At 40.2% G+C, this 23,756-nt stretch overlaps 1 protein-coding gene across 3 annotated transcripts; it reads left to right on the forward strand.

Moving 5' to 3' along the window:
• Positions 1 to 923: 923 nt before the first annotated feature.
• LOC132331154 (very-long-chain enoyl-CoA reductase-like) lies at positions 924 to 23,552 on the forward strand. Of its 3 annotated transcripts, none has more exons than XM_059854270.1 (13): positions 924 to 999; positions 10,362 to 10,412; positions 10,913 to 10,964; positions 11,292 to 11,336; positions 12,625 to 12,728; positions 14,803 to 14,918; positions 15,028 to 15,133; positions 19,518 to 19,590; positions 19,682 to 19,725; positions 21,081 to 21,138; positions 21,648 to 21,736; positions 22,730 to 22,775; positions 22,869 to 23,552. In XM_059854270.1, exons 1-13 carry the CDS (start codon positions 973 to 975, stop codon positions 22,994 to 22,996), a joined length of 939 nt encoding a protein of 312 aa, XP_059710253.1. In that variant the 5' UTR covers positions 924 to 972; the 3' UTR covers positions 22,997 to 23,552. The 3 variants fall into 3 exon arrangements, with proteins under 3 accessions (XP_059710253.1, XP_059710255.1, XP_059710254.1); XM_059854272.1 differs by having other exon boundaries at positions 22,650 to 22,775; positions 22,869 to 23,086; XM_059854271.1 differs by lacking the exon at positions 924 to 999 and adding an exon at positions 1,821 to 3,745.
• Positions 23,553 to 23,756: the final 204 nt, after the last annotated feature.

Here is a 23,756-nt window from a genome sequence, read left to right on the forward strand (position 1 = left end):
AGAACGTCTAACCTGGCCCAAACATTAATTATCCAGTCTCGGGGTTAGCTTGTGAAGCAGTGTATGTTTCTGTGTTTGCCCATATTTACATTAAGAACTAATAATGTCCTGTTAGGGCTTTCTGATCAGGTTTCTGGCTGTCCAGTAGAGGCCTTTTCTTTTGGTGAAATTTATTATTTGATATTTCAATAGCTTTGATGGTTATAGATGTGTGCAAGAAAGTTAAACTTGGAAATAGCAGAAGGTTTTCAAACAGTATATAGCATAAATCATTCTGTCTAATGGAAATACATGGCAGTGAAAAAGCAACGTTCCTTTGTAGGCTAGTAGATTTTGTTGATATTTAATTACCTTGGCTCTTAAAGAAAAGATATCGCGTAATGAAGACTGGGTGGAGGAAAAAGTGTCAGTTCTGTACTGCTTTATGCCACACATGTAATTCTCAGCAGTGGCAGGAACACATCATAGGAGGAGAAGGGGTCTCAGCAGAGTTCTGTTGTCAGTCCAATCGCCCCTGAAACATCAGGTAAACTATCAAAAAAAAGAAAGGAGAATGTATTCTAGCTCATGATCAGCTGCATTTTTCAAGTTATCTCATTAAGATACTTCAGCTCTTTGAAAAGAACAATATTTCCTTCAGTAATTCTCAAAGAAAAATAAATCACCCTTCTGAATGAAATGTCACTCCCGGCAGCCGCTGCATATTGTTCTTCTCCCGCAGTTTTTGAACACCGGGAGCTGCAGAACTTGGCGTGCGCGAGGTGCCGGCGGTCCCGCACTGCTGCGGCTGCCCGGGGCACCGCCGCCGGCTGGGCAGGCAGCGCTGCCAGCAGCCGCCCACCGGCACGGCCGGGCAGCGGCCCCGGCCCGGGCGGGGCGGGGGGTCCGGGCGCCGCCTGATTGGCCGCAGCGCGGGGCCCCGCGGAAGGTGCCGCGGGCGGCGGCGGGGGCGGCGCGGCGGGTGCCCGCAGAATGGGCGGCAGAGCCGGCTTCTTCGAGGTGGGTGCGGCGGCGCCGGGGGCGGGGGGCGGCCAAGGCGAGGCGAGCCCGGGCCAGGTCCCGCAACATCCTCCCGCCGGTGGACGGGGCTGCCCGGGATCCCGGCGGGTTCCTTTCTCTTTCCCCTCCATCTGCATTGAAGCGCCGGGGAGCCGGAGCCACCCGCTCCCGAGTCTGCCGAGGGAAGTGAACGCCGCCGGAGCCGGGCAGAGGGGCCCGGAGGGGCACGCTGCTCCCCGGGGGTTTCACCGGGGCGAGGAAGCAAAAGCGGCTGCCGCTCGCCCCGTCCTCTCCTTCCCCGGGCACGTTCCCCTCGCCGTTCCTGATCCCCGCGTCCCCGGCGTTCCTCGGACGCGTTCCCGGAGAGCGGGGCGGGGGGAATCCCCGGGCTTCCCGGCGCGCTCTCGGCGGTCCGCGGAGGCGCCGGATCAATGGCTCTGGGCTTCTCGCGGGTCCTGCCTAGGGCAGCACCGCGGGCAGCCTGCGCTGGCTCTGGCAGCGCGTCCCAGCCCTACGGAAAGAGCGAGAGCGAGGAATGTTCTCGGCACCTTCTGTCCCCAACTTCTGGGAAAAACCCGTGGCCAGCCGCTGTGCACCTCGCCGGCAGCCGTCCCGTGCAGCCTTCTGGCCCGGTGCAGGCGTGGCCGCGGGCGGCAGCGCCCTGGGCCGGCTCGGCTCGGCGGCAGGGAGCCGGCGGGCGAGTTAATGCCCTGGCCGAGAGGACGGCTCCCGGCGCGGCGCCCACTGCCCGGCGGATACGGGCGAGGGCCCTTTGCTAGCACGGAGCGCTCGATCTTGAGTGGGGAATAAAAAACAGCCGGGAGGAGTTTAGTACAGTCAGCTCCTTGTGCGTACAGAAAGCGCAGAGTAACGTGCACCTGGGGAGCTTCAAGGGTAACATCTCATCCGCTTACATAAACACCACACCGACTCTTTGCTAGAATTAGTTGGGCTGGCTAATACAAAAAATCTAAAGAAAGGCTTGTGTTACTAAAACAGGTCTGTACAAGCCAAATTACAGCAATCCTGAATGTGTTTCTGCAGGCTTATACTTGGGTTTCTCCATCACGACTTACCTGAAAGAAATGCACAGGGGATGGAATGTTCCTCCTCCCGTGCAAATTACAAAGCAGTTGTTATAACACAAGTAGAATCCAAAGTCATCTGAAAATCATCTACTCCTTTAGTAACTCCCCATGACCTAAAAGTTCGGGTTTTACTTTTCAAAGCTATAAAAATGATCCAGACATTACAGTTCAGCAAAATAAACTGCCAATAGCTCTTTCGGGTGCAAGGTAGGCACCCGCACTGTGCTTTTTCCTCAGCAGTCTTGACTTCACAGGATTGTTTTAGGAAAAACAACCAAGCTTTTACTGCCTCATGGATTTCTACCAGTGAGGGAGAATTCAAACTGTTGTGAGATTCAAATGCAGGGGCAAGCACATGTGTAATACCCTTCTGATTGGCCTCAGTCACTTCAGGTTTTCTCTTCTGCCTCAGACTTATTTGAACTCCTGAAGAAAACTAGTTACTAGAAGACCTCAAAAGCACAGACATCATTATTGTTACCTGATTTTGCAGATGGGGAAACACACAAAAGTTGAATGACCTGCTTAGTCTTGCTAGCCAGGACAATAGCAGCAGATCCAGGTCTTTGGAGTCCTAAGTCAAGATCCAGTGTTTAAGCTACACTAAAGCAAACTCAGCATGATTCATGAATTTACATGTCAGCCTTGTATATCTTAGTCCTTTTCTTTTTATAGCAGATAATGGGTGGAAACACATTTGCCCAGCTCATTCCATGTGTAAGCTGTCTCAGGGGTAGGATGTGGACAAAAACTGCCTAACACTAGCAGTGCAGTTCCCTATTGCTTTCTGCACTGTTCTCCCTGATTTGTTTTCTGTTTCAAATTCATTGACTTTGAATCCTGAATTGCATTTCCTCACCACACATTCAAAGCTGAGATATGTAAAGAGAGAAGGTGAGTGTCCCACTTCTCTCAGCAGTTCCTGGGGAGAACAGGCAGAATCTCTACTGTTGTTATAAACTTTAGGGTTCCCTCTTTGAGGAACTGTATAAATTTGTACTTTCCCCTAAACATTTATAAAGCATTTACCCTTTACTGTTCTTCTGTGGTACTTCCTGATAAGAATCACAAATCACTTCACAATCACCAAACTGTCATCTTTACTTCAGACGTTGGTTTGTTTCTACTTTCACCTCATTTCTTTAATCACTAATAGTTCAGAAGAACCTTCTCAAGGACAACTATAAATAAATATGCATATACTTGAAAATACTGCACCTGATAATTTGAGGAAATTCAACTCCAAAGACTTGAGAGATGTGTGACAGAGACTTGTATCTAGATTACTATTCTTTAGGAGTGCTCAATTCTCTAAGTTTTATAGAGAACAACTCTTCTGACCTATCTGAGGTTTGTTTCAGAGCTTATGATACTGTTTATCCTAACAGTGCCTCTTTTCCTCCCTTCCATAGGAGGGATGCCTATGTGACGTGCTCAGATGTAAATGTCTCCAGCAGAGCTCTGAAGTTAGACTAATGAATTGTACTGTTTCTTTTTACTTGACAGGTTTAGATCTTCAAAAGCATTTCATATAAAGAAAATAGTGTGGTGTTCTGACTTCCTAGAGGAAAGATCCTTGAACAAATATATTCATACTGTAGAAAATTCCTGTCATAAGAGCCACATTTGTACTTTTCCTTCCTTAATTAGTTTGGATGGTAAGTGCCTTTTGTGAGCAACGATACCCAAAAAATATTTTGGAATCTTCACTCCCTGATGATAGATTGAACTGACATGTGCAGTACAGTCTAAAAGCAATAATGTACTGCCCCCCCTTGTTGGCATTTAAAGTTCCCTCCCTCTTCTGTCTGTGATGAAAACCCTCTGAATGTAAGGGGGTGGCGACTGCTGTCTGGCTGGCATGGCTGAGATGTCACAGCTCCTGTTACAAAGGCTGCTCCCTCTCAGAGCTATGCTGTCTAAAGCCTTGTCAAGTAAGAGCACTGAGAACAAGTGCTAAAAGCAGGACTGCAGAACATTTCAAGATGCTGTATCCTCCACGAATTGCCAGAAAGACAAGGCCACATATGAGATATGTGAACAGTCATTTAAAGGGACAACTGAAAATTTCCCTGCTGTTTGAAGACATCTGCTCTGTTTTCACAAGTAACACTAAAGATTATTATCATAGAAAGAGATGAGATGACAGAGCAAACGCTATCCCTTACTCTTCTAACTCCACATTTCCCCACATTTACCAACACTTCAACATTCAGTTGTACTGCTTTACTTAGAAGGCAGCAATTTATCTTTTTTCCTCTGTGAAGCTTGAAAGAGAAAATTTTGCATAGGAGGAGATGATAGTAAAACATTTATTGGCAGAAAGTACCTGGAGCTACTCAGAATTTGAAGGCTACATTTGAAATTAAAAGTCTTATATTAGGGAAAAAAATGGACTTCTTTGAAGTATATTTAGAAAAAAAACAAATCCCCAGTTTTGTAAGTTCACCTGTCTGTATAAGCTCTCTAAAATTCCCAGGGTTTCCAGTCTTCCTGTGCTATCAAAAGGCAGCAGACCCATCCTTGATGCTGCTAGGTAAAAAACAGGAAAAAACCCTCTTCAATTTCTTCAATTCCATGTCAAAAGTATACACTGTACATTTTGACATCCCTACAGCAAATTATGCACAAAGAGTAGTAATGACACTAGAAATACTGAAGTTTGATAATGCAAACACAGTGCTGATACAAAGATATGACTGTGATTTCACAAAGAATTTGTATAACTCTTTTACCTGAATATTGCCATTGTAGAAAATAACCATAAACTAAAGCCCCAAGGCAGTGAATACTCTCTTGCACAAGGAAAAGGCTATGCAGTAGTGTTGGAAAACCTGGATGTCTACTTAGCGTTGAGTCAAAGCTGGCTCAGGTTCTCAGATGGAGGCACTCCAATGTGCTTCGTAGTGACAGTGATACTCAGTGAATGATGTGACTTTTCAGTATGCCTGGGAAATTGGCAACATGCAGCTCTCTGTTAGCCAGCCTAAGTAAATATGCACTGAGTCAGTATTAACTGGTGGAGGTTCCTTTTCATCTTGTGTATCCTGCAAGATCTCATAGTAGTAAAAGCTGAAAAGTTTTTCTAGATTTTCAAGAGCCAGAATTCACTGTGAAGGCCTTAACGACTTCTCCTTTCTTGAAATATAAATCAGCCTCCCACCACAAGTAAATAGACCTTCCTTTTCCTTCCTGACTGTTCTTATGCTGACTCATTTTATCTCTGCCAATTATATAAATGAATCCATGCCTTTCTGAAGGATGAGCATTTGTAGCTCTGGCTGTCAGCATCCTTAGGCCCAGGTCCACAAAGCCACTTGGGTTTTGCAATGTGTTTGGGTTAGGCACCCAGCTCCAAGGTCAGATAGGACAATTTGGTCAGGGTATCCAAGTTTACTTCAACTCTTATCTCTTTATTGTGTGGTATCCCAGAATGCATCTGCTGTAGAGAAGCACTGAGCAGAATTACAATGGAAGGGAGCAGTGATAAAAGGAGCTCAGAGAGACAGAAATTCAGGCTTTCTCTTTGGTAGGAGACAGCCCTTTTCACTGAATTCCTCTCCTGCATGTACTTTTTGGTCTGCCTGTGGGAGAAATGGGGAATGGCAAAAGAAAATTCCAAAGCAATTTTCCCACTTCCTGGCAGCGTGTCTAACTATTACATGTAAAGCATGAAGAGCAGCATGTCATTTGTTGACAGTTTAGTTTCATTCAGAAAGAATCTAAATGCTGTGCATTGTGCTGACCTTGGGATAAAGATGCTTACAGGATCAATATCCTTGGGGATTTAGATGAGAACATGTCTAACTAGCAAATCAGAAACAGGTGGAAGAAATAAAAGTGCACTATGAGTGTCAGCACAGGTCAAACACTGGCTTGCAGAAGAGCAGAACTTAGGAAGCTGAGGAGTAAATACCTAGAGTATCTCTTGTGAACCTGTAGATGTTAGACATCTGAATTCTACAAAAGTGAAAATTCATTTTAGAAAGCCCTTTGAGTATGGGCATCACTGTATGTCTTTATACACAGTGAAATAATGCAATAAGATTCTAGTCTCGTGAAATATGAGCCATTGCTTCAGAGGTAAGGATTTGTTTAGCTGGACTACTTAGAGAATAAGGTTCAGCACTCCACAGGTTAGATGATGAAATTTTGCTTTGTGAACATTTGCCCTGGTTCTGATTTGGGAATTTCTCCCATGCATGTGGCTAAGCTGTGAGACTCCCTGCCTCAGGACTGTTTACACAGGTTTAAAAGGCAAATGGATAAACTAGTTGAAGAGAGAAGTCCATGAAAAACTATTAAATACATAGGCAGCACTTCTGGTGCAGGAGAATCCAAATCACTGTGTCTGTCTCTTCCTTTTCCCTCAGTCACTACATTCTTGCCCTGTTTTATTACTTTTTCTGAGTCTGCTGCTGGCTGTTTCAGAAACCAATTCTAGATGGATCCTTAGACCCATCCTCTGCAACAGTTTGTACCTTTCGGTGCAAGAGAAGTTTCAGACTGAGAGTCAATTGTAAAGCAGCAGCACAAACAGAATTTTCAGTGTAAGAACACTTACAGCAATCTTCCTTTGGCTTAACTCTTGACTTGAAGGAAACTATTCTTGATATGCCCTAATGTGAGATCACACTAAGGCATGCTTATTCCCTTCAGGAACAACACAGTCTACCAGAAAAGTCAAAGGAGATAGAGAAAATTAATAATTCTATAGGAAAAAATGTTTAGAAAGACTCAATTTGCCACAATTAGGACTGTGGCAACCACTGGATTTTTTTTTTTTAGAGTTAAATTCAAAGAAACTGATTTATGTAAGCATTCTGACAATTCAGGGAGAATTCATTCTGCATTGCTCTCTCTCAGACTGGTTGGTTCCTATACTGTGAAATTAACTTTTTTTTTTTTTAACTGAGTAATTTCAAAAGAAATCAAAACAATTTATGCTTATGTCAGTGCTTATAAAGTCTCACTCAAGTGTACTCAATCTGCTGATTACAAATGGTTTCAAATTAAACTTCTAAGATGCACAGACATGATAAATGTGTCAGTACTGCCATAATAGTTATCACATTATTTTTGAAGATCTGTTGATCCTGTAGCACTTTAGCTATGGCTTTAAACTGCAGGAATTCAAGTGAACTACATTTCTGTAAGTCTATTACAGAGACACTACATCTTAAAACCTCTTTTTAAACACTTTGCTCAGCTATTTTTCCCTTATGAATACTTTTATTCTACCTTTTTATTTTCTGAATAAAAATTTAACAGCTGAATATACTTTTCTCTGCTTATATTGTATATTGGTCATTCTTTGCCCTCAACTTGTTTGTGTTCAAAACATTAATAGTCAAGATTTTTTTATTTTACTAATGACACTATTGATCTTTAATCCTGATGCAATTGAAGAAATTTGTCTTCTAATCAAAGATATATATTTGTAGTCACTTGTAAAAGAGTTTTTAACGTCTTGCACAAATCTGCCTATTGATTAAGTTCTACTCTAAGTAGTCTCAGAGAAGCTGTAGTTTAAAATGTCTTTAAAAATTTACCAAATAAATGGACTGTAAGTCTTACTGCACTAATGCAGGCCAACAGTTGGTGTCCTATTGTGCTAAATGCTTTGAAAACACAATGAAATTGAAGTTCTCTGAGCCAAACAATTTATGTTTAAAAGAGATGATACCCATCAGTAAGTGTTCCAAGAACAGATTGCTGGGTGTCTAAAAGCTGTTGCCAACCAGTGCATTAACTGCCTTGGTGCTGTGCCTCAAGGCTGGAAACACTGTGTTCAGTGCTAGGGTGCTTCATGGCATTGGCCAGGATGTTCAGGAACTACCATTTCTTGCTTTGGATCAGGCTTTTCTGTTCCTTGTGCAGGGAACACCTACACTGGGGGATGTTCTGACAAATCTAAGAGGAATAAGAATTAGAGGAAACAGTCACCTTGCTTTCATTCTGTTGCTGCACAATTTGCTGTGGACTGGAGTGGAGTCTAAAGCTGTGTTCTGGCATCCATCATTCTGAAAAGGAAAAGAATGTTTGATATTTGCTCAGATCTTGAAAGTAATTGAAAGTAAATTAAATGTTTGAAGTGGAAAAAAAAAAAAAGAAACATCGAGCAATTTAGGTTGCAGGAGCCATGTGGAAATCATGCAATTAAACTCCTGATCAAAGCAGATATAGCCAGATCAAATGGCATTGGGTCTTGTCCAGTCTGGTTTTAAATGTCTCCAAGAATGGAGATTCCACATCCTCTCTAAGCAACTTCTCATATTTGGTCTAGCTCATGGTGAAAAAAATTCCTTGTGTCTGGATTTTCTCCTGTTTTATCCAGACATATTCCCTCTCATTATTATCTCTGTGCACCTCCAAGAAGAGTCTGGATCCATCATCTCTATAGGCTTCCCTTAGGTATTTGCATGGACCAGTAAAGGCAAGTATGACAATTTGGCATTTGAAAGAGTTGTGCTGGAACAGAACCAAGTAACAGTGGAATGAAGCTTTATTTGTTTGTTTTCCACACTGATTCTAAAGGTTCACAGATATTTCTGTACAGCTGCTCCCATGAAAACCACAGAGCAAAAGAAGAACCCTGAAATTTTCAGTCTGGTCTTGTGCCTAGCAATAATAACCCAGCTAAAATACCTTAGGTAGCAGAAAGATATTTAAACCACTGTAATTGACCTGGAGAATATCTCTCTAATGCAACCACTGGAGGCCATAGATTAAAACTAGGGGATTCTGATAATATATGTGCACTTGGGTTGGGTATGGATTGGGAAGGACACTACTAAAGGTGTCGGCACTGCTGCAGTCCGCAGGGCAGCCCATTGACAGAAGAGCTCTGAGATCCACCAAAGATTTTAATAGTCCTTGTAGCAACTTGGCATCAGAAGGGACAAAAGGTGGTGTACAGCCCCCTCTCTGCCCTGTACTTGTTCTGTGGACTGCAAGTGTCAGAATGATGTATTTCAAGAATAGTCTTCTGGGAAAGGAATCCACTTCGTTTGCTTTCCCATGGAGATTTCACACAAACAGACATTAAAACTGGAAATGTGTGTTATTTTAAATATAAAAAATCAAGGGAAAACATATCCTAACAATCCATCACATACTTGTTACATATCACAAAGGAGGAACAGCACTTCTCTCCCTCAATGTCCCAGTGGGAGCTTACATTGCACAGGCAGAAACCACCGTGGCATTAGTGTTCCTTGTGGAGATCAGATCTGAGAGGTGTGACTGGAGCTGAAGTGCTCCATTGCTTTGCCAAAAGAAAACCCTTTGGGACAAGTGAAACAAGAAATAAGATACTCCAACCAAGTGATCTCTTCAAAGCAACCCTCTGAGAAGGATACTGGACTGTGACTCCTATTTTTAGTGAGGAATCATATTTAAAGTCTAATATTAATCCATTCTCTTGGCCAGTTAGTACCAAACATAATTAATGCTAGATGTTTATATAAAAACCCCAACAACTGCAGTGAGGTTTAGGGAGCTGCTGCAACTGGGCTTTGAAATGTCTGGGGACTTTTCTGCTTGGCTGTTGATCAAATCATAACATTTTGCCAAACAGCCATTTGATCATGGAAATAAACTGCTCTTTCCTTTTCAGAGATGTAGCTAAACCTCTGCTTGGAATATACAATGCTAATTTGTAATTAATAAAACAAGTGATTGAAGAGGCAAGAGTAACACTAACTATTCCTATAACAAATGTTTAAATGTTTGTGAAGCCCAGATATTTAGCTGCATTTGTTCATTATGTCCACCAATATTTTCCACTCTCCTTGCAATTAAAATATTCTGGAAACAATACACAAAAATCTTCAAGCTACTCAGAATGTTTGCTTATATGCATATTTACATTTAAATTTTTTTCTCAAGCTCTAATTTTATGAATCATAAATGTACTGTTCCTTAGTAATTCCTGTGAAACTTCGCTACCCCTTACTTCTTCCACTTGCTCTAGCATAAGAAAATACCCAAGATCACTTTTTTAATCAAACACTTAGCTACTTCTGCTACTGAATATATCCAAGAAGACAATTAATTTGGTGGTTTTTTTTTTTCTCCAAGTTGAATGCTTTTGGAAACTGGTGATTGAAGCTGTCTCTTGAGAACATCAAGAAGGTTTTTAACTCAATTCACAGATCAGAGAAAAACGGTGTCCCACTCTGAGAGTCACATTAATTATGAATTTTGGAATCAGCTAAGATTTTACATATTATTTAGCCAATAGTGATTAATTATCATTTTGTATCCTCTCAGGTGGAAATTCTTGATTGGGAGACAAAGAAACAGCTGTGCTTCCTAGACAAGGTAAAACAAAAATCTGCTTAAAAGACTAGGTGACTTTTTAAGAAATTATTAACTTTTCTTAAGTAAATAAATATGGTGTTTATGAAGGGTATTTAATATTCTGGTAGCCTTTCCTTGGCCACTTGCAATGATAATGCAAACTTCATACTGACTACATTGTATTTCAACCTTTTTCCAGAAGGAGGTTTTGGGCAAAAAGGACAACTTCAGTTTCCTTTACTAAGCTGCTTTACTAAGAGGGTGCCTGTTGTTTGGTACTCAGAAACCATCAAATTGTCACTGCTGTAATAGTAACTCTTGATCACTGCTAGAGAAGCTGCCTCTGAAACAGGTGTCAAAAATTGCCCTGCCTTTTTCCTGTCACTTCTTTGAATCCTTCATGCCAAGGCTAGATATCTGTACAAAATAGTTTCATTGTCTAGGTCACATTTCTGTTTGGCTTAATAGTTTTACACCTAGTAGTCATCATTCAAAATATGCATCTTATTTTTGTTGCCTAGGTGGAACCAAATGCTACAATTAGAGAGATCAGATTGATGTTCCATAAATTATGTGAGTATAACTTCTGCAGCAGCTCACATCATATCAGAGTATCCAGTACATAAATAGGAAAAAATTACATAATTGAAATGTAATATACGCCCATGTAATGCTGATAACCTGCACATGAATGTGATCACAGTGAGATTTCAGTAAAATTATTTTATCCGGATACAGCTTTGTATTTTTTTCTGCTGTATAATTATCACCTATATTAGTGTTGAATAAATATTCCTAAAAACCTTTAAACGAAGCTCATCTTGTTGTATTGCATTCACTCTAGTAGTGGGTGATCTAAACTGAATATTGTACATCACACAACTCTGTATGGTCTTACAGATCCTCGGTGGTACCCAGCAAGGCAGTCCATAAAACTTGATCCAAGTAAGTACTTGTGAGGTCTGGAGTAACTAAGCTGAGCAGGGCCCTGGCATGAAAGGTGTACTTAAGGGTATTGGCACTTAAGAATCTATTTCCAGCTATGTTAATTAGCACTGTGAAAGCTGAAGAGAATCCAGAACAAATACAATTCTTTGGAAGGAAACACAGTTACACCCTGGTGCTTGGTAATTAATTTAGGAGTTTGCACATTGTTCCAATACACTTTCTCACTACTGAGCTCTGTTGCTTTCCAGAGAGGCAGCACAGGATCTAGATATTCACTTCCCTTAGCTGCAGTCAAATGATCTCCATGATGGTGCTCAGCTGGGAGCACCAAAAAGGGCTGTGAGTTTGAGCTATCAATTCACTTAATCCTCTATTCTCAGGCAGGAATTACAGTTCTTTTGAAGGAAGCTAATGCAGAACACATTGCTGTGGACTTAGCAATTGCTGACAAAGCTGATGACAGCTGGCTGACTTCATTAATACACTTGTAGGTATTGCTACTAGAAGCCTCTTACATGGCCTGAGTCCACAAAAGAAAGTCTAATTGCCAAACTGTGTGAATTCATCTTAGCTAAAATATAACGCTTTCTTTCTTTGCTTTCATTAAGGACAAGTTTATTTAAACAATCCCTTAAAAGTATGCTGGTGAAGATTTGCTCATTGTGTAAAATCTATCCATGGAAAACAGATGTATGATTATCTTTCCTTTTCCTTCTCTGAGGGTCTCCCTTGTCAGATTCCTCTTTGAATCAACATGAGAAAATGCTGGCCTTCTGGAGATTCCTCCAAATCTAGGCATTAAAAGCTCAAGTGCAGTGGAATCACCTCATAACTTGATTGTTTGGGAAAAGAAAGGCAATGAAAATTTTTATAGGAGAGTTTTCCAAACACAGCTTATCCTATCTTCTGTTTCTCTGATGATGAGCAATGAGAATAGCAGAAGAGAGAGAGAGGTGCAGCTGACTAGGTCAGGGAACTGTCAAAGGGCATTGCCCCATCAACAAATTCTGCTGTTGGCAGTGACAAAGAAAGTCTACTAGACTAGGCAGGCACATAGGATTGAGAATTCTTTTTAACTGTTTGGGTGTGAACAGAGGATCTAGGCCTGTATGTGATTAGAGGGATAAATAAAAATTAAGTGTCAATATTCTTGGTCTGTTTAATGAGATTCCAATAAACCTACATCACATCCAGTAGTCTCATAGATAAAGCACCATATAAAGCTAGTATGCTTCCAAAGTGGACTTGAATGTCACTAAGATGTAATTACTTCTTTCCTTCTCAGAAGGAAAGTCCCTGAGGGATGAAGAAATCCTGCAGCACCTCCCTGTTGGCACAACTGCTACCTTATACTTTAAAGATTTAGGGCCACAGATAGGATGGACTACGGTGAGCTCTGCTTCAAGTCTGAGTCATTGTAATGGCTAGTTTTCCACAGTTAATCCTTACATCACTTTTTGTTTCTCTCCAATATTTCTGCATGATGTCTGCTCTGATAGTGGATGCAGGCAATGAATCCTGATTGCTTCAGTTCATTTAATCAGGGAAAGCAGTAACAGACTGAATGTCTGTTTAGGTCCTTGGGAGAGCAGCAGTGGAAAACCTGCTGCAGGGTAGGTTGGCTCTACAGAGCTAAAATGCAGATTGTCAAATGGATGTCTACTGCAAAATCATTAGAAACTAGGTATGTAAATGCCTTTGGCAATCTTTTCCAAGGACCTGTGTAACTCCTGTCAAAATTAGGATTATACTCCATTGAGTTTCTCCTGAAAAGAGGCATGGGAGCAAATTCACATGTCAGTACTTGAAGTGAATCCAGCAAGAAAATGCATAAATTTAAGATTAGTTGCTGTCTGCATGTGACTGTGTCCCAGGACACCAATGACAGGCTAATGACAGCTGATTATTTCTGCAATATTAGCAGCCATTCACAAAGACCTTGCATATTTACTGTCTTAGCTCAAATGCAAATTTTATCACAACTCACTTGGCAGGCAACACAGCACTGCTGTTTATGCAGTGAGGTGACCAATGACCCTTCTAGCTCTCTAGAAGGTCCTTGCTGCACAGTATTACTCTAGTTCCAATAAACAGTACGATGTCAAGAGAAAAGTACCTCATAATTTAAAGGCATATTTACCATTTATTAGCTATGAGATATTAATAAAACCTTGTGTTGATTACAAAAAGCTAAGACAATGTTAATAGGAGGTAAAATTTAAAAAGTCAAATATCTTGTGCAAGACTGAGTCTTTACATCTTTATTTTGGATGCAATGCTGATAAATCTTGCAGCTATTACTCAATTTAAAAAACCAGGAAGACAGACAAAAACTAATGGCAGTGTAGACTTCAAGACACATGTGCATTAAAATCCACCAAAATATCATAGGGCAGAGTAACCCCAGGCTTCCACCATTTCATAATCTTTTGCTCTTCCTGCCCTTCGAGCTACTTCATTCAAATATAAACCAGCAAGTACTTTAGTATTATCAAAAAGATGAGCTTCTCATCTTCAAGCAAACCTGATCTTCACCAGAGAAAATGCTGATCTTAACAGAAGTCAATAACCCAACTTTTCTGAGTATCAAAACAACTCTAAACACATTAGCGAACTGGGATTGTTTGGGTTTATTCTTTGTTTGCTTTCTTTAGTTGTTGGGGTTTTGTTTGTTTGTGACAGAGGTGCAATCAATTTCCCTTCTTTCTGTGTAAGTGAGGTATGGGCTTACCTTCCTCACTTATAGATGGGTGGAAAATTCAGCTGTTAGTATTTGATCCAAAGTTAACTTCAATTTAAAGTGCTATTCCCAAGAAATACACACCTATCTGAATGAAATCAAGTTAGAGACATAGCTTCTCTGGTTTCTTCTCTCTCTCTTTTTTTTTTTTTCCTTTCTTTTTATTTTCCTTCTAGTATTCCAATTAAAGCTTGTTTGAACATAGAATGAAATTATTGTTTCCCAGGACAACTGCTGTGCTAACTGTTCACACAGATGGGGTCACTGTGAATACTTACAAGCTGTGTTTCCAGTTTAAACAAAATTCATTCAGTAGAAGCAGAACTCCTATTTCTCAAGACAAATTCTTCACCAAATTTCATTTTAAACCAAAATAAAGCAACAGCTTTTGAGTGCAAGAGAGGGGTGAGAGCTGCATAAATGTAACATGCATGCATATTTGTCACAATCTCTGGGCTGCCACTGTTATCTTTTCATACCCACACTGTCTGCTGCACTGGCAATGGCTGTTTAAATGCAACTGAAGCAAATAATTGCAAAATATTTATGTGCATGGCTACCAGTTTCATAGCCTGAGCCCAAACCTTCTGCTCCCTCCCTGCCTCCCTTAGTGCCATCCTGGATGTGTGGAGGTGTTTATCCCACTGTATTAGTTATCACAAAGAGACCAAAGCAAAACTATCACCTAATTCAGCTGTCTAATGATTTTCTCTCTTTTTGCAGGTTTTTTTGATAGAATATACAGGTCCATTGTTCATCTATTTTGTGTTTTATTTCCGCATGACTTTTGTCTATGGACTGGATGAGAGGTTTGCATCAAGTCCACACCCAGTAGTTAAGTAAGTCTGTTTGCAGCTTGAGCAGTATTTCATGTAGTCTTATTCCAAATGTCTTGCCACACATGGGTTTTTGAAGCACTCTTAAATGCTTTTGTCTTGCTGTTTCCAGCTTGGCATGCATCTGCCATTCTTTCCACTACATCAAAAGGTTGATTGAAACAGTGTTTGTTCATCGATTCTCCCGTGGGACTATGCCACTGAGGAATATTGTGAAGGTAAATTGTGCCAGAATCCATCCACAGCTGCTCTTACAAATCCAGCCTAGCCAGCCTATGCTCTGCTTCTGCACCACAGACATTTTGTGTGGCTTTTGTAGCAATGCACAGCACATCTCACCCATAAAGCTGCCCGAGCTTCTTTCAGAAAATTCCTAATGTCACTATTGTATAACCCACATGCTGTCATAGTGTTACTAGTATTATAGAAGTCTCATTACTTGTTAGAATTTTAAATCTTCAGCATACCCTTCCTTTTCACTCAGCTAGGTCCTTGGGTGGGAATGTTTTAGTAATAAGTTAACTTCAAAGGTAGTACAGGCAGGCACAATGGTGGGAGAGCTGCTTTCTTTAAAAAAAAAATATCTATTTTTGTAACAGTCATTTTATATCTGCTTTGCACCTAAAATTCTCTTTGTTGTTAAGAAACTGTTAATTTGCCTTTGATCCAGTGCAAAGTAGCTTAGTTGTTCAGCATTTTCTTCTCCACAGGAGCATTCCCTAATGTCACCAGTGCTGCTGTGACACATGGCAGCTCTTGGGGTGCAGACTCTGTTCCCTGGGTGTCTGAGAAGTAGTACAGTGACTCCATGGTTATGCATAAGCTGTAGTTATTTTACAAATGTTTGCAACAGAGAACACACTAGTAGTCAAAAGTACAACTTACTCTAAGGAAGACAAGAGATTATCAACTGGAAAATCATTTGGGAATTTTAAGATTTGGGATTTAGGCAGTTCCTTGCAATTTGCACTATGGCAGTGATAATTGTAGCAGCTGAAGCTCTACCTTGTGGCTAACTCCTTACAGCTGTCCAGTGGCTCTGGTCCTTCAGGTGATAGCTTTCAGGAAAGGAGGGTCTGTAGTGGAGCAGTGACCCTTCAAATTTGCCCTAGAAATTTGTTGTGCTTCCTGCAGCAAGAGTTGTTAGAAGGTTCTCAGATCTCATTCTTGACACAACAGATCTTGCAGATTTCTTGTTCTTGACACAGCAGTAGCTAATGCATGCTAAACAGCAGATAAATGAGCAACTTTACCTTGAAAAAACTGTGTGATAATTATTTTTCTCACTGCCATCTCTGACAACTACTTGTTCCTTTCAGACCATACAAACTGTTGTTGCTAAAATTGACATTTGTACCAGTCAATTCTGATCACTTTCAGTCTGATAACTTCCTCTTTTCCATCTTCTCAGGTTGGTGGCACTTGCTTTCATCTGTAAAGTTGCTCACAGTTCTTATTTTACCTGTTTAGCAATGCTTGGGTTTGATTTGCTTTTATAATTTCATTGGCCTTGGTGGTGTTACTCCAAAATTCTGCCACTGTGAAAAGCATCACATCTTCTTTTCCATTTTTCCATCACATATAAGTGGTAGACAAGGCTTCTTACTTTCAGGGTTTGATCATATACACAGCAGATGCACATAGCTTCTTTTTTAGGTGCAGTAGAATGCTATGTGTACAGGAGATACTTCAGCCTCAATAAGCAGAAATCTGAGATGGGAATTGATGAGAGATGTGATTTTCATCCCTTTTTCCCAAATGGAACTAAGAATAAATTATGCCCTACAATGCAGCAGCTTCATCAAAAGCAGAGCATACTAACATAGTATAATTTTTTTCTAAAACATGATTTTTCTAGGGATTGGAAAGGCAGAATGCCTGATTTATCTGGACCTAGTAAACAACTCCGTAGGGTGAATAAAATAGGGATGAATACAAAAATTGTGTGGTGATAAAGGAACTAAATGAAAAAGATAATTATGGCTGTGCCAAAAAAGGATTAGTCAGACTTTAATAATAGGGAAGTACCAGAAGAATTCTTCAAAGATTAGTCTCATGATTGGTTTACATGGTCTTTCTTTACCCATGAACATTTTTGTGAGTAAAAAGAAGGGATATCATCACTTTGTAGAAAAATATCAGGAGGAAAGAGAACATTAGATCTAAATAAATACTATTTAAACCAGAAGACAATATAAGAAGACAAACAGAAGGGTACATGCTGGTCATGAATAAATAGAGGCAGGATATCAAGAACTGTGGATTATCAATTGCAGTAGAGAAGACAAAAGTCCTAACCGTAAGTTTGGAAACTTAGGAATAATTTATTTATGGGATCCCTGCAATATCTGAACTTGACCCACAGCATTATAAGAGACTGTTGTAAAGCTTTATAATTCAGGATTCACAGAAACTCTTTATTTTCTCCAAGTGAGTTTCTGAAGTCTGTATGTTCCTATTTGAACCTCACTGGAGGCGTTTGTATGAGGAATACAGATTCAAGGGGCAGCTGGACATTTACAAGTATTATTGTAAAGGCCCTTAGCAGTGGTAGACCCCACTCATCCTGAAGTTTCTTTTCTTATAACTGAGGAATAGTCTTGCAGTAAATCATGTTCTTTGGGTGATTAGCACTTGTTCAGTTCCATTAGAACATGTATTGTTGGGGACTGAGCCATGATAATTAATTTATTTAATTCTACTTCAATGAAATCCATTGCCGTATGTTCCATCCTGTGCCAAGCCTTGAAGCTAGGAGAAGGTTTTCCTGAAGATGCCATTCCAAGATTACAAGAAACTGTTTCCACCTAAGTTTGTACAGCAGTCAGTAAATTGTGTCTGTTGAAGAAGCTAATTTTAGGGAGGAAGCAGTAGTTTATGGATAGAACACTACCTATACTGTCCCTCACTAGAATAATTCTTTTGGTTCTGCTGCATTTCCTGGGGGAAAATGAAGTCATCACAGGGAAGCTATTTTTTCTGCTCATTCATCCCACCTGATTTGTAATTTCTTGTTAATAATTTGCTCTTTTTCATCAGCTCTCTCTTACACAACCTCAGAGTAAGGACATACTAAGTGCTTGTATTACAGCACACCCAAAAGGGTATCCATTTTGTCTGAGGTCTCTGGGCACTGCAGTGGTTCAATTAACCCTGAGAAGAAAGTGGAAATGCAACTGAATGTTTGATACAGCTGTTTGCAGCAGATGAGGGGGCACCAGCATTTTCAGAAAATGCACCATCAGACACTGCAGTCAGCTAGTGCAGGTTGGAGATGCTGAGGTAATCACTTTTCCAGGGCATTATTGCTAGAAATGCAGTTCTGGTACATACAGGAGGAAAAGACTGCAAAATTCAAAGCAAAAAAAAAAAAAAGTTAAACCAGGCAGAACAGCCTTGGATGGGGTTTTTGCCTGCATGAGTAGGAAAGGAAGTGGTGAAGGAGAAAGTAGAAACACCTAGGAATGTCTAAGTTATAGAAACCTATTTGGAAGGCCAAGAAAAAGAAAGAGGACCAGAAAGAGTAAGAGGATCAGAGTTTTGCTTAAAATTGAAAATAGGATGCAAGGAAAGATAAGGCAAAGAAAAGAGGTGGTGAAAGAAAGATAAAGAGCTCAGTTGTGGTCTTCCTGAAGGTGATAAACAAACATACCCAAAGACATCAAAAACTGAGCACTAGGTTGGGTGAAAGAGACTAAAGTGATGAGAGGCAAATGTATGAATGGTTGAGGGTTAAAGTCTGTCTGCAAGAGAATGGCACCTAGAGGTTAGGGCACAGAGCAAAGAAAAGCAAGGGCCCAAGAAAGGGCCTCCTTCCCACCTACATATATGTAAGGAGGGAGACAATAGCATGTCACCAAGACACCAAAGCAGCAATGACTGTCAGAAAAAACCCCACAGGAGGCAGGGCCAAGGAGGCCAAAGAAAGGTAAAGGTTGTCATCGTAAGTAGTTTTTTCATGGATGAAGCCTATGTACAAGCACAAGTATTGGTCAGGAATGTGTCAGTACAGCCATTAGTGACAGCTGTGTTATCAGAGTTTAGAGAGTGGAAACTGCACTGCAGAAACACAAGGACAGCAGCAAAAGGGACAAACTAGAGAAATCACAGTGAAAGCGTAGAGGAAAGCATCAGGCAGGAAAAGCATGGGAAAGAAAGAAACTGATGAGGTGAAGAAGAGGACAGGAGATTGGGCAGTGCAAAATAATAAGCAGAGAAGAGAGGACAGTGCCCACATCTGGTCTTACAGTCTCAGGGGTCAGCAAAACAAGTTTCTCTTCAACATACAGTCTGTATGCGCTTCAACTTTGCCCAATGGCTTGCCATACAATATAATTTTGTTTTCAGTCATATGATCATACTTTCTAAAACTGTTTATAAACTTAACAGCTCCAAGATATTTTAGAGGAAATCTTAACTCTATTAGTACCATTTCCTTTCTTATTTCCTGTTACCTGCTCCCACCTGCCACACTTGGTACTGCCATTTCTTGTATTATCAGCAAGTTGAAGGATTATCCTGATCCATTGTTATCAATAGTCCTTGCAGTGAATAATGGCCTAAAAGACTGTACTAAAACAAAGAAAATTGCTTATTTTTCAGAACTGCTTATATTACTGGGGATTTGCAGCTTGGCTTGCATATTACATCAATCATCCTCTTTACACTCCTCCTTGTAAGTAGCAAAACAGCCCTCAATGATTTAAGTATTTATGTATGTACTTCCTGTACTAGTACTAATGACATGCAAACTCTTTTTTTAATAGCTTATGGGAAAAAACAGATAAATTTTGCTGTGATCATGTTTCTGGTAGGTTTCTTGCTTTTTCTATAAAATGCAAACATGTCTTGCCTTGGTTCTTCAGTCATATAAATGGAGGAGTGGAGGATAAACAGATACTTAGGACTAGGACATTTGGGACACACTATAAGGCTGACCACTTGCATGCAAAACAGATAAATCCATCAGTTCTTTATGAGATTTTGTACACAAAGGAATATTTTGATTCAGTGTCCATTCCAAGACTAGGATATTTATCTGCTGGGATGATCTCTCATAATCTTTAAAAGTTTGTGACCCTGTGTTTAAAAGCCAGTGAGTTTTTGTGAACTGTTTATTGAGTGTTAAGAATCACAACAGATCATAAATCTCATAGAACTGGCCAAGTAGAGAGTATGTTGCTGATAATTTCCAGTGATAAAGTTTCATTTTGCTGAGCTTCAAAACCTGTTTATAGCTTTCTTTATAATACAAAATTCTTCAGTCACTGTTCATTCTCACAGTTCCTAGGAACACTTTATACATGCAGAAGCAAAGTCAGTGTAGCCAATAAAGACGTACCTCCATACAAAGACTTTTCCTATGTATGTCTAACTTGTTTAGAACAGCAGCTACTCACTTGCTTTGACAAATTAATCATCAGTGACTGCAGGATCCCAAAGCAGCTTCCCAGGATAAAAATTCTGTGAGGTCATAATCTATTCACATTTTATAGAGATACTCCATAACTGAAAGCACAGAGCTGGGAATAAACTCAGGAGCTCTGACCACTAGTCATTTGCTAACAGTTATGCATTGCAGCCACTGGAGACTGTCCATAATCATAGAGATGGGTCGTTTCAATACACTCTCTTTGTAACTGATTGGGGCAGCATTCTTTAAATCCAGTGGAGGAAGCTGGGTCAATTATATTTCATGATTCATATTAATTATACTCTAGAAAAGAAAACTTACTTAGAGACCAAACTGCATCTTCCTTGGGATTTTAATAACTTTTGAGAAACCAAGACTATGCAAATAATTTTTTTTATGTTTTTAAAGGCATAAGAATGATCAAAAAATAAAGCAAGTATCCCCTGAGTTCAGTTCTATCCCCTGTGGTTTATTTAGATTTCAAGGGGATTATGTAAGTCATAAATTTGGTACTTTGGACATGGAGTCCACAGTTTCTGAAAAATATCATAAAGATATAACAATATGAACTCATATTTAAATGGAGCGGTTTCATCCTTCTGTCAGTAGTCTTAGTTAAGGGTGTTTATTATGTTTATAATAGATTATTTTCCTTTTCTTAAATATTTTAAAGAACCCCAGGAAATAACAAAAGGAAGAAAAACAAATAGAAGGGAAGAACATTTTTAACTCTGTCATACTTTTTCTTGCAGCTGTGTGAAGCTGGAAATTTTTCCATTCATGTTGCACTCAGTGACCTCCGGAGAAATGGTAAAAAACTGCATCATCATTTTTCAGTTTTCTCCAGCCATTCAGTACTTCCTTCAGTTGCTCTGCTTCAGGAAAGACCTGATCCTGGGGGGTGTTGATACTGTCAACTGACTGCTGTGGGAGCACAGGTTGCTCAGCACTGTAGAGACTGGATTCTAAGGGAAATCAGACAGTGCAAGGACGCTGACATCAGACTGTTGAACAGCACTTCTTATCTTACTGTAATCTTTATTGTTTTGGGCTGGGTTGTGTTGGGAACAGTTACTTTGGTTATACTGCCAGTGCAAAAGGAAACAATGCTGCTACAAGCTATGTTTTGGTGAGCAAGGGAAAGTTCCCTCACAGGTATCCCATTCCTCTTGTGAGTCCAGAGGACATCCTCTCTTCCCACATCCTGTTTGTCCCTCTGACAGTCATGAGACACAGAAGTAGGCAGAGCTGGTTTGTCTTTACACGAAACAATATATTTAGCAGTATGAATATTTTGTGATTTGTTTTCTAATCTATAGGATCCAAAACCTGTAAGATCCCATATCCAACAAAGAATCCTTTCACATGGCTGTTTTTCTTTGTATCTTGCCCTAACTATACATATGAGGTATGTATTTTCAAACAAGATGTTCAGATTTTAGTTTCGCTGAATATATTTTTGTTTCTTTTAGAATGTTTTACATGGAAGAAACCTCTGAAACCGTTCAGCTCAGTACATTTCCCCTCCTTCCCTAAACCCCATGAAATCAGGTTGTGGACAAGAATTTGTCTGCTCTTCCTCCCCTCCCTTGGGTCAGGACAGATGTGACTAACCTTACACCAAGCCCTGACCCTGGGCCAGTGCTTCCATGTGGCTGCTAGACAGGACATGTCCTGTAATGCAGGGCAAATTCTGCAGCCAGGAACAGGGAGATTGTCACTGAACGTGTGTTGCAATGAGGGGATGGAGGTGTCTGGTGGATTTATAATGTAAGAGCCTAGAAATATCACTGCAGGCAGGAAGATAGTGGTCAGACAAATAAAAGATACTGTGATAGAGAAAATGAGCCAAAGTCTTCTTCCCCATTTGAAGTTATGCAATCACTTGTGTTGGTGGTGACTACTTTAGAAACTGTAATCAGTTTATCATGTCATATTCCTTAATCAGGAGCTAACTCCTGACTGAGTTCAAAAGCAGATAAAGTCAGTGCAACTCAGTGTAACATTCATTCTTGCACAGAAGGACAGTGTCAGGTTTGAAATTCAGTGGAGACCAAGAGATGTTAATGACAGCAGCATTGGGCCTTGGACTATAGAAAGTTACCATTGCTAATAGTGATGGAGGTCTGATGAATACAAATTAGGCAGAGAAACAGGAAGGACACTGTTTTAATGCTTTAAGGTTTGTCATTGTAATAGCTGTGGAAGCAAATATAAAGGTTTTGTTTGTGATAATAAGGCACTGTTCACCTTTTTGACTAAAGGTCATTAACAGTAGAAATTTATCTGGCTGACCTTGATTTTTTTATTTACTATACTAGGACAAGGTTATTTTGATCAATAGAGACATAAATGCAAATGCTGTCACCAGAAATATTTTAAATTTCCTTGGCCAAAACAGGTGGGGACCTGGATCAGTTTCACTATCATGACTCAGTGTGTTCCAGGTGAGTAATGTTTTGGTACTTCAACCCGAAGTGATGTCAGCAGCATGTTTTTAATCTGATAATGAAATGTATCTTTTTTTCCCTTCCTTCCAGTGGGACTGTTCACCTTACTTTGCTTCATACAGATGACAGTCTGGGCAAAGGATAAACACTGCACCTACTTAAGAGAATTCAAGGATTATCCAAGTCATAGAATGCCAATTATTCCCTTTTTGTTGTAAGAAAAGAAGGCTCAATTTGAATATTGCACAGAACCTCAAGAAGAAAAACCTCATAAACGTCCTGCCAAATAAATTAATTAATTAAAAGGATTTTGGTGCATGTTGAATCTCCAGTGCTAAGGGAAATTTTATGCACTTGAAAGCTACACTTCCTAACATTCAAGAATTCTCAACTCAGAAGCACCTTAAAAGATAAGGCTTCCTTGCACCACTGCAAAAAAAAAGTCCCTGCAGTTCACTGTAACCTGACTTAGATTTTTCTGTACTAGTCTGTTTAGATTGATGGATCAGAGATCCTAAGAAGTCTGTGCTGAAAAGCAGCTCCAAATTTAGCAGTGGCATTCTGCAAGACAGAAGTACACTGGAAGGAGGACACACCAGCTAACTACCAGAGCTCAGTTCAGCCATCGAGGCCAGCTGCCCTCAGGACAGTTGCATGATCTGCCTTCTTTGACTTGAAGAGTGTGCTGCCTGGAGGCAGGTGCTTCCTAACAGATAACATTACCAAAGAATATGAATGGTTCCTGGAATAAAGAAATAGGCCATATCTCAAAAACCTGATTTGGGTCTAACACCTAATTTGCCAAAAGAATCTTAAGTAAGAAATATTTGTAGTTTTGTGAATGTAATATCCTGTGCTGGGGTTTTTTGTTTCTTTTTGGTCATTAGTAGTTGCATACTAGTAAATAAGATTCAGAAGCAATCTAATCTATGCCATATCTTTGATATCTGACCTGTTTTGATATAACATCTCCTTATG

Source organism: Haemorhous mexicanus, chromosome 9, assembly GCF_027477595.1.
Source record: "Haemorhous mexicanus isolate bHaeMex1 chromosome 9, bHaeMex1.pri, whole genome shotgun sequence".
Classification (NCBI taxonomy): domain Eukaryota; kingdom Metazoa; phylum Chordata; class Aves; order Passeriformes; family Fringillidae; genus Haemorhous; species Haemorhous mexicanus.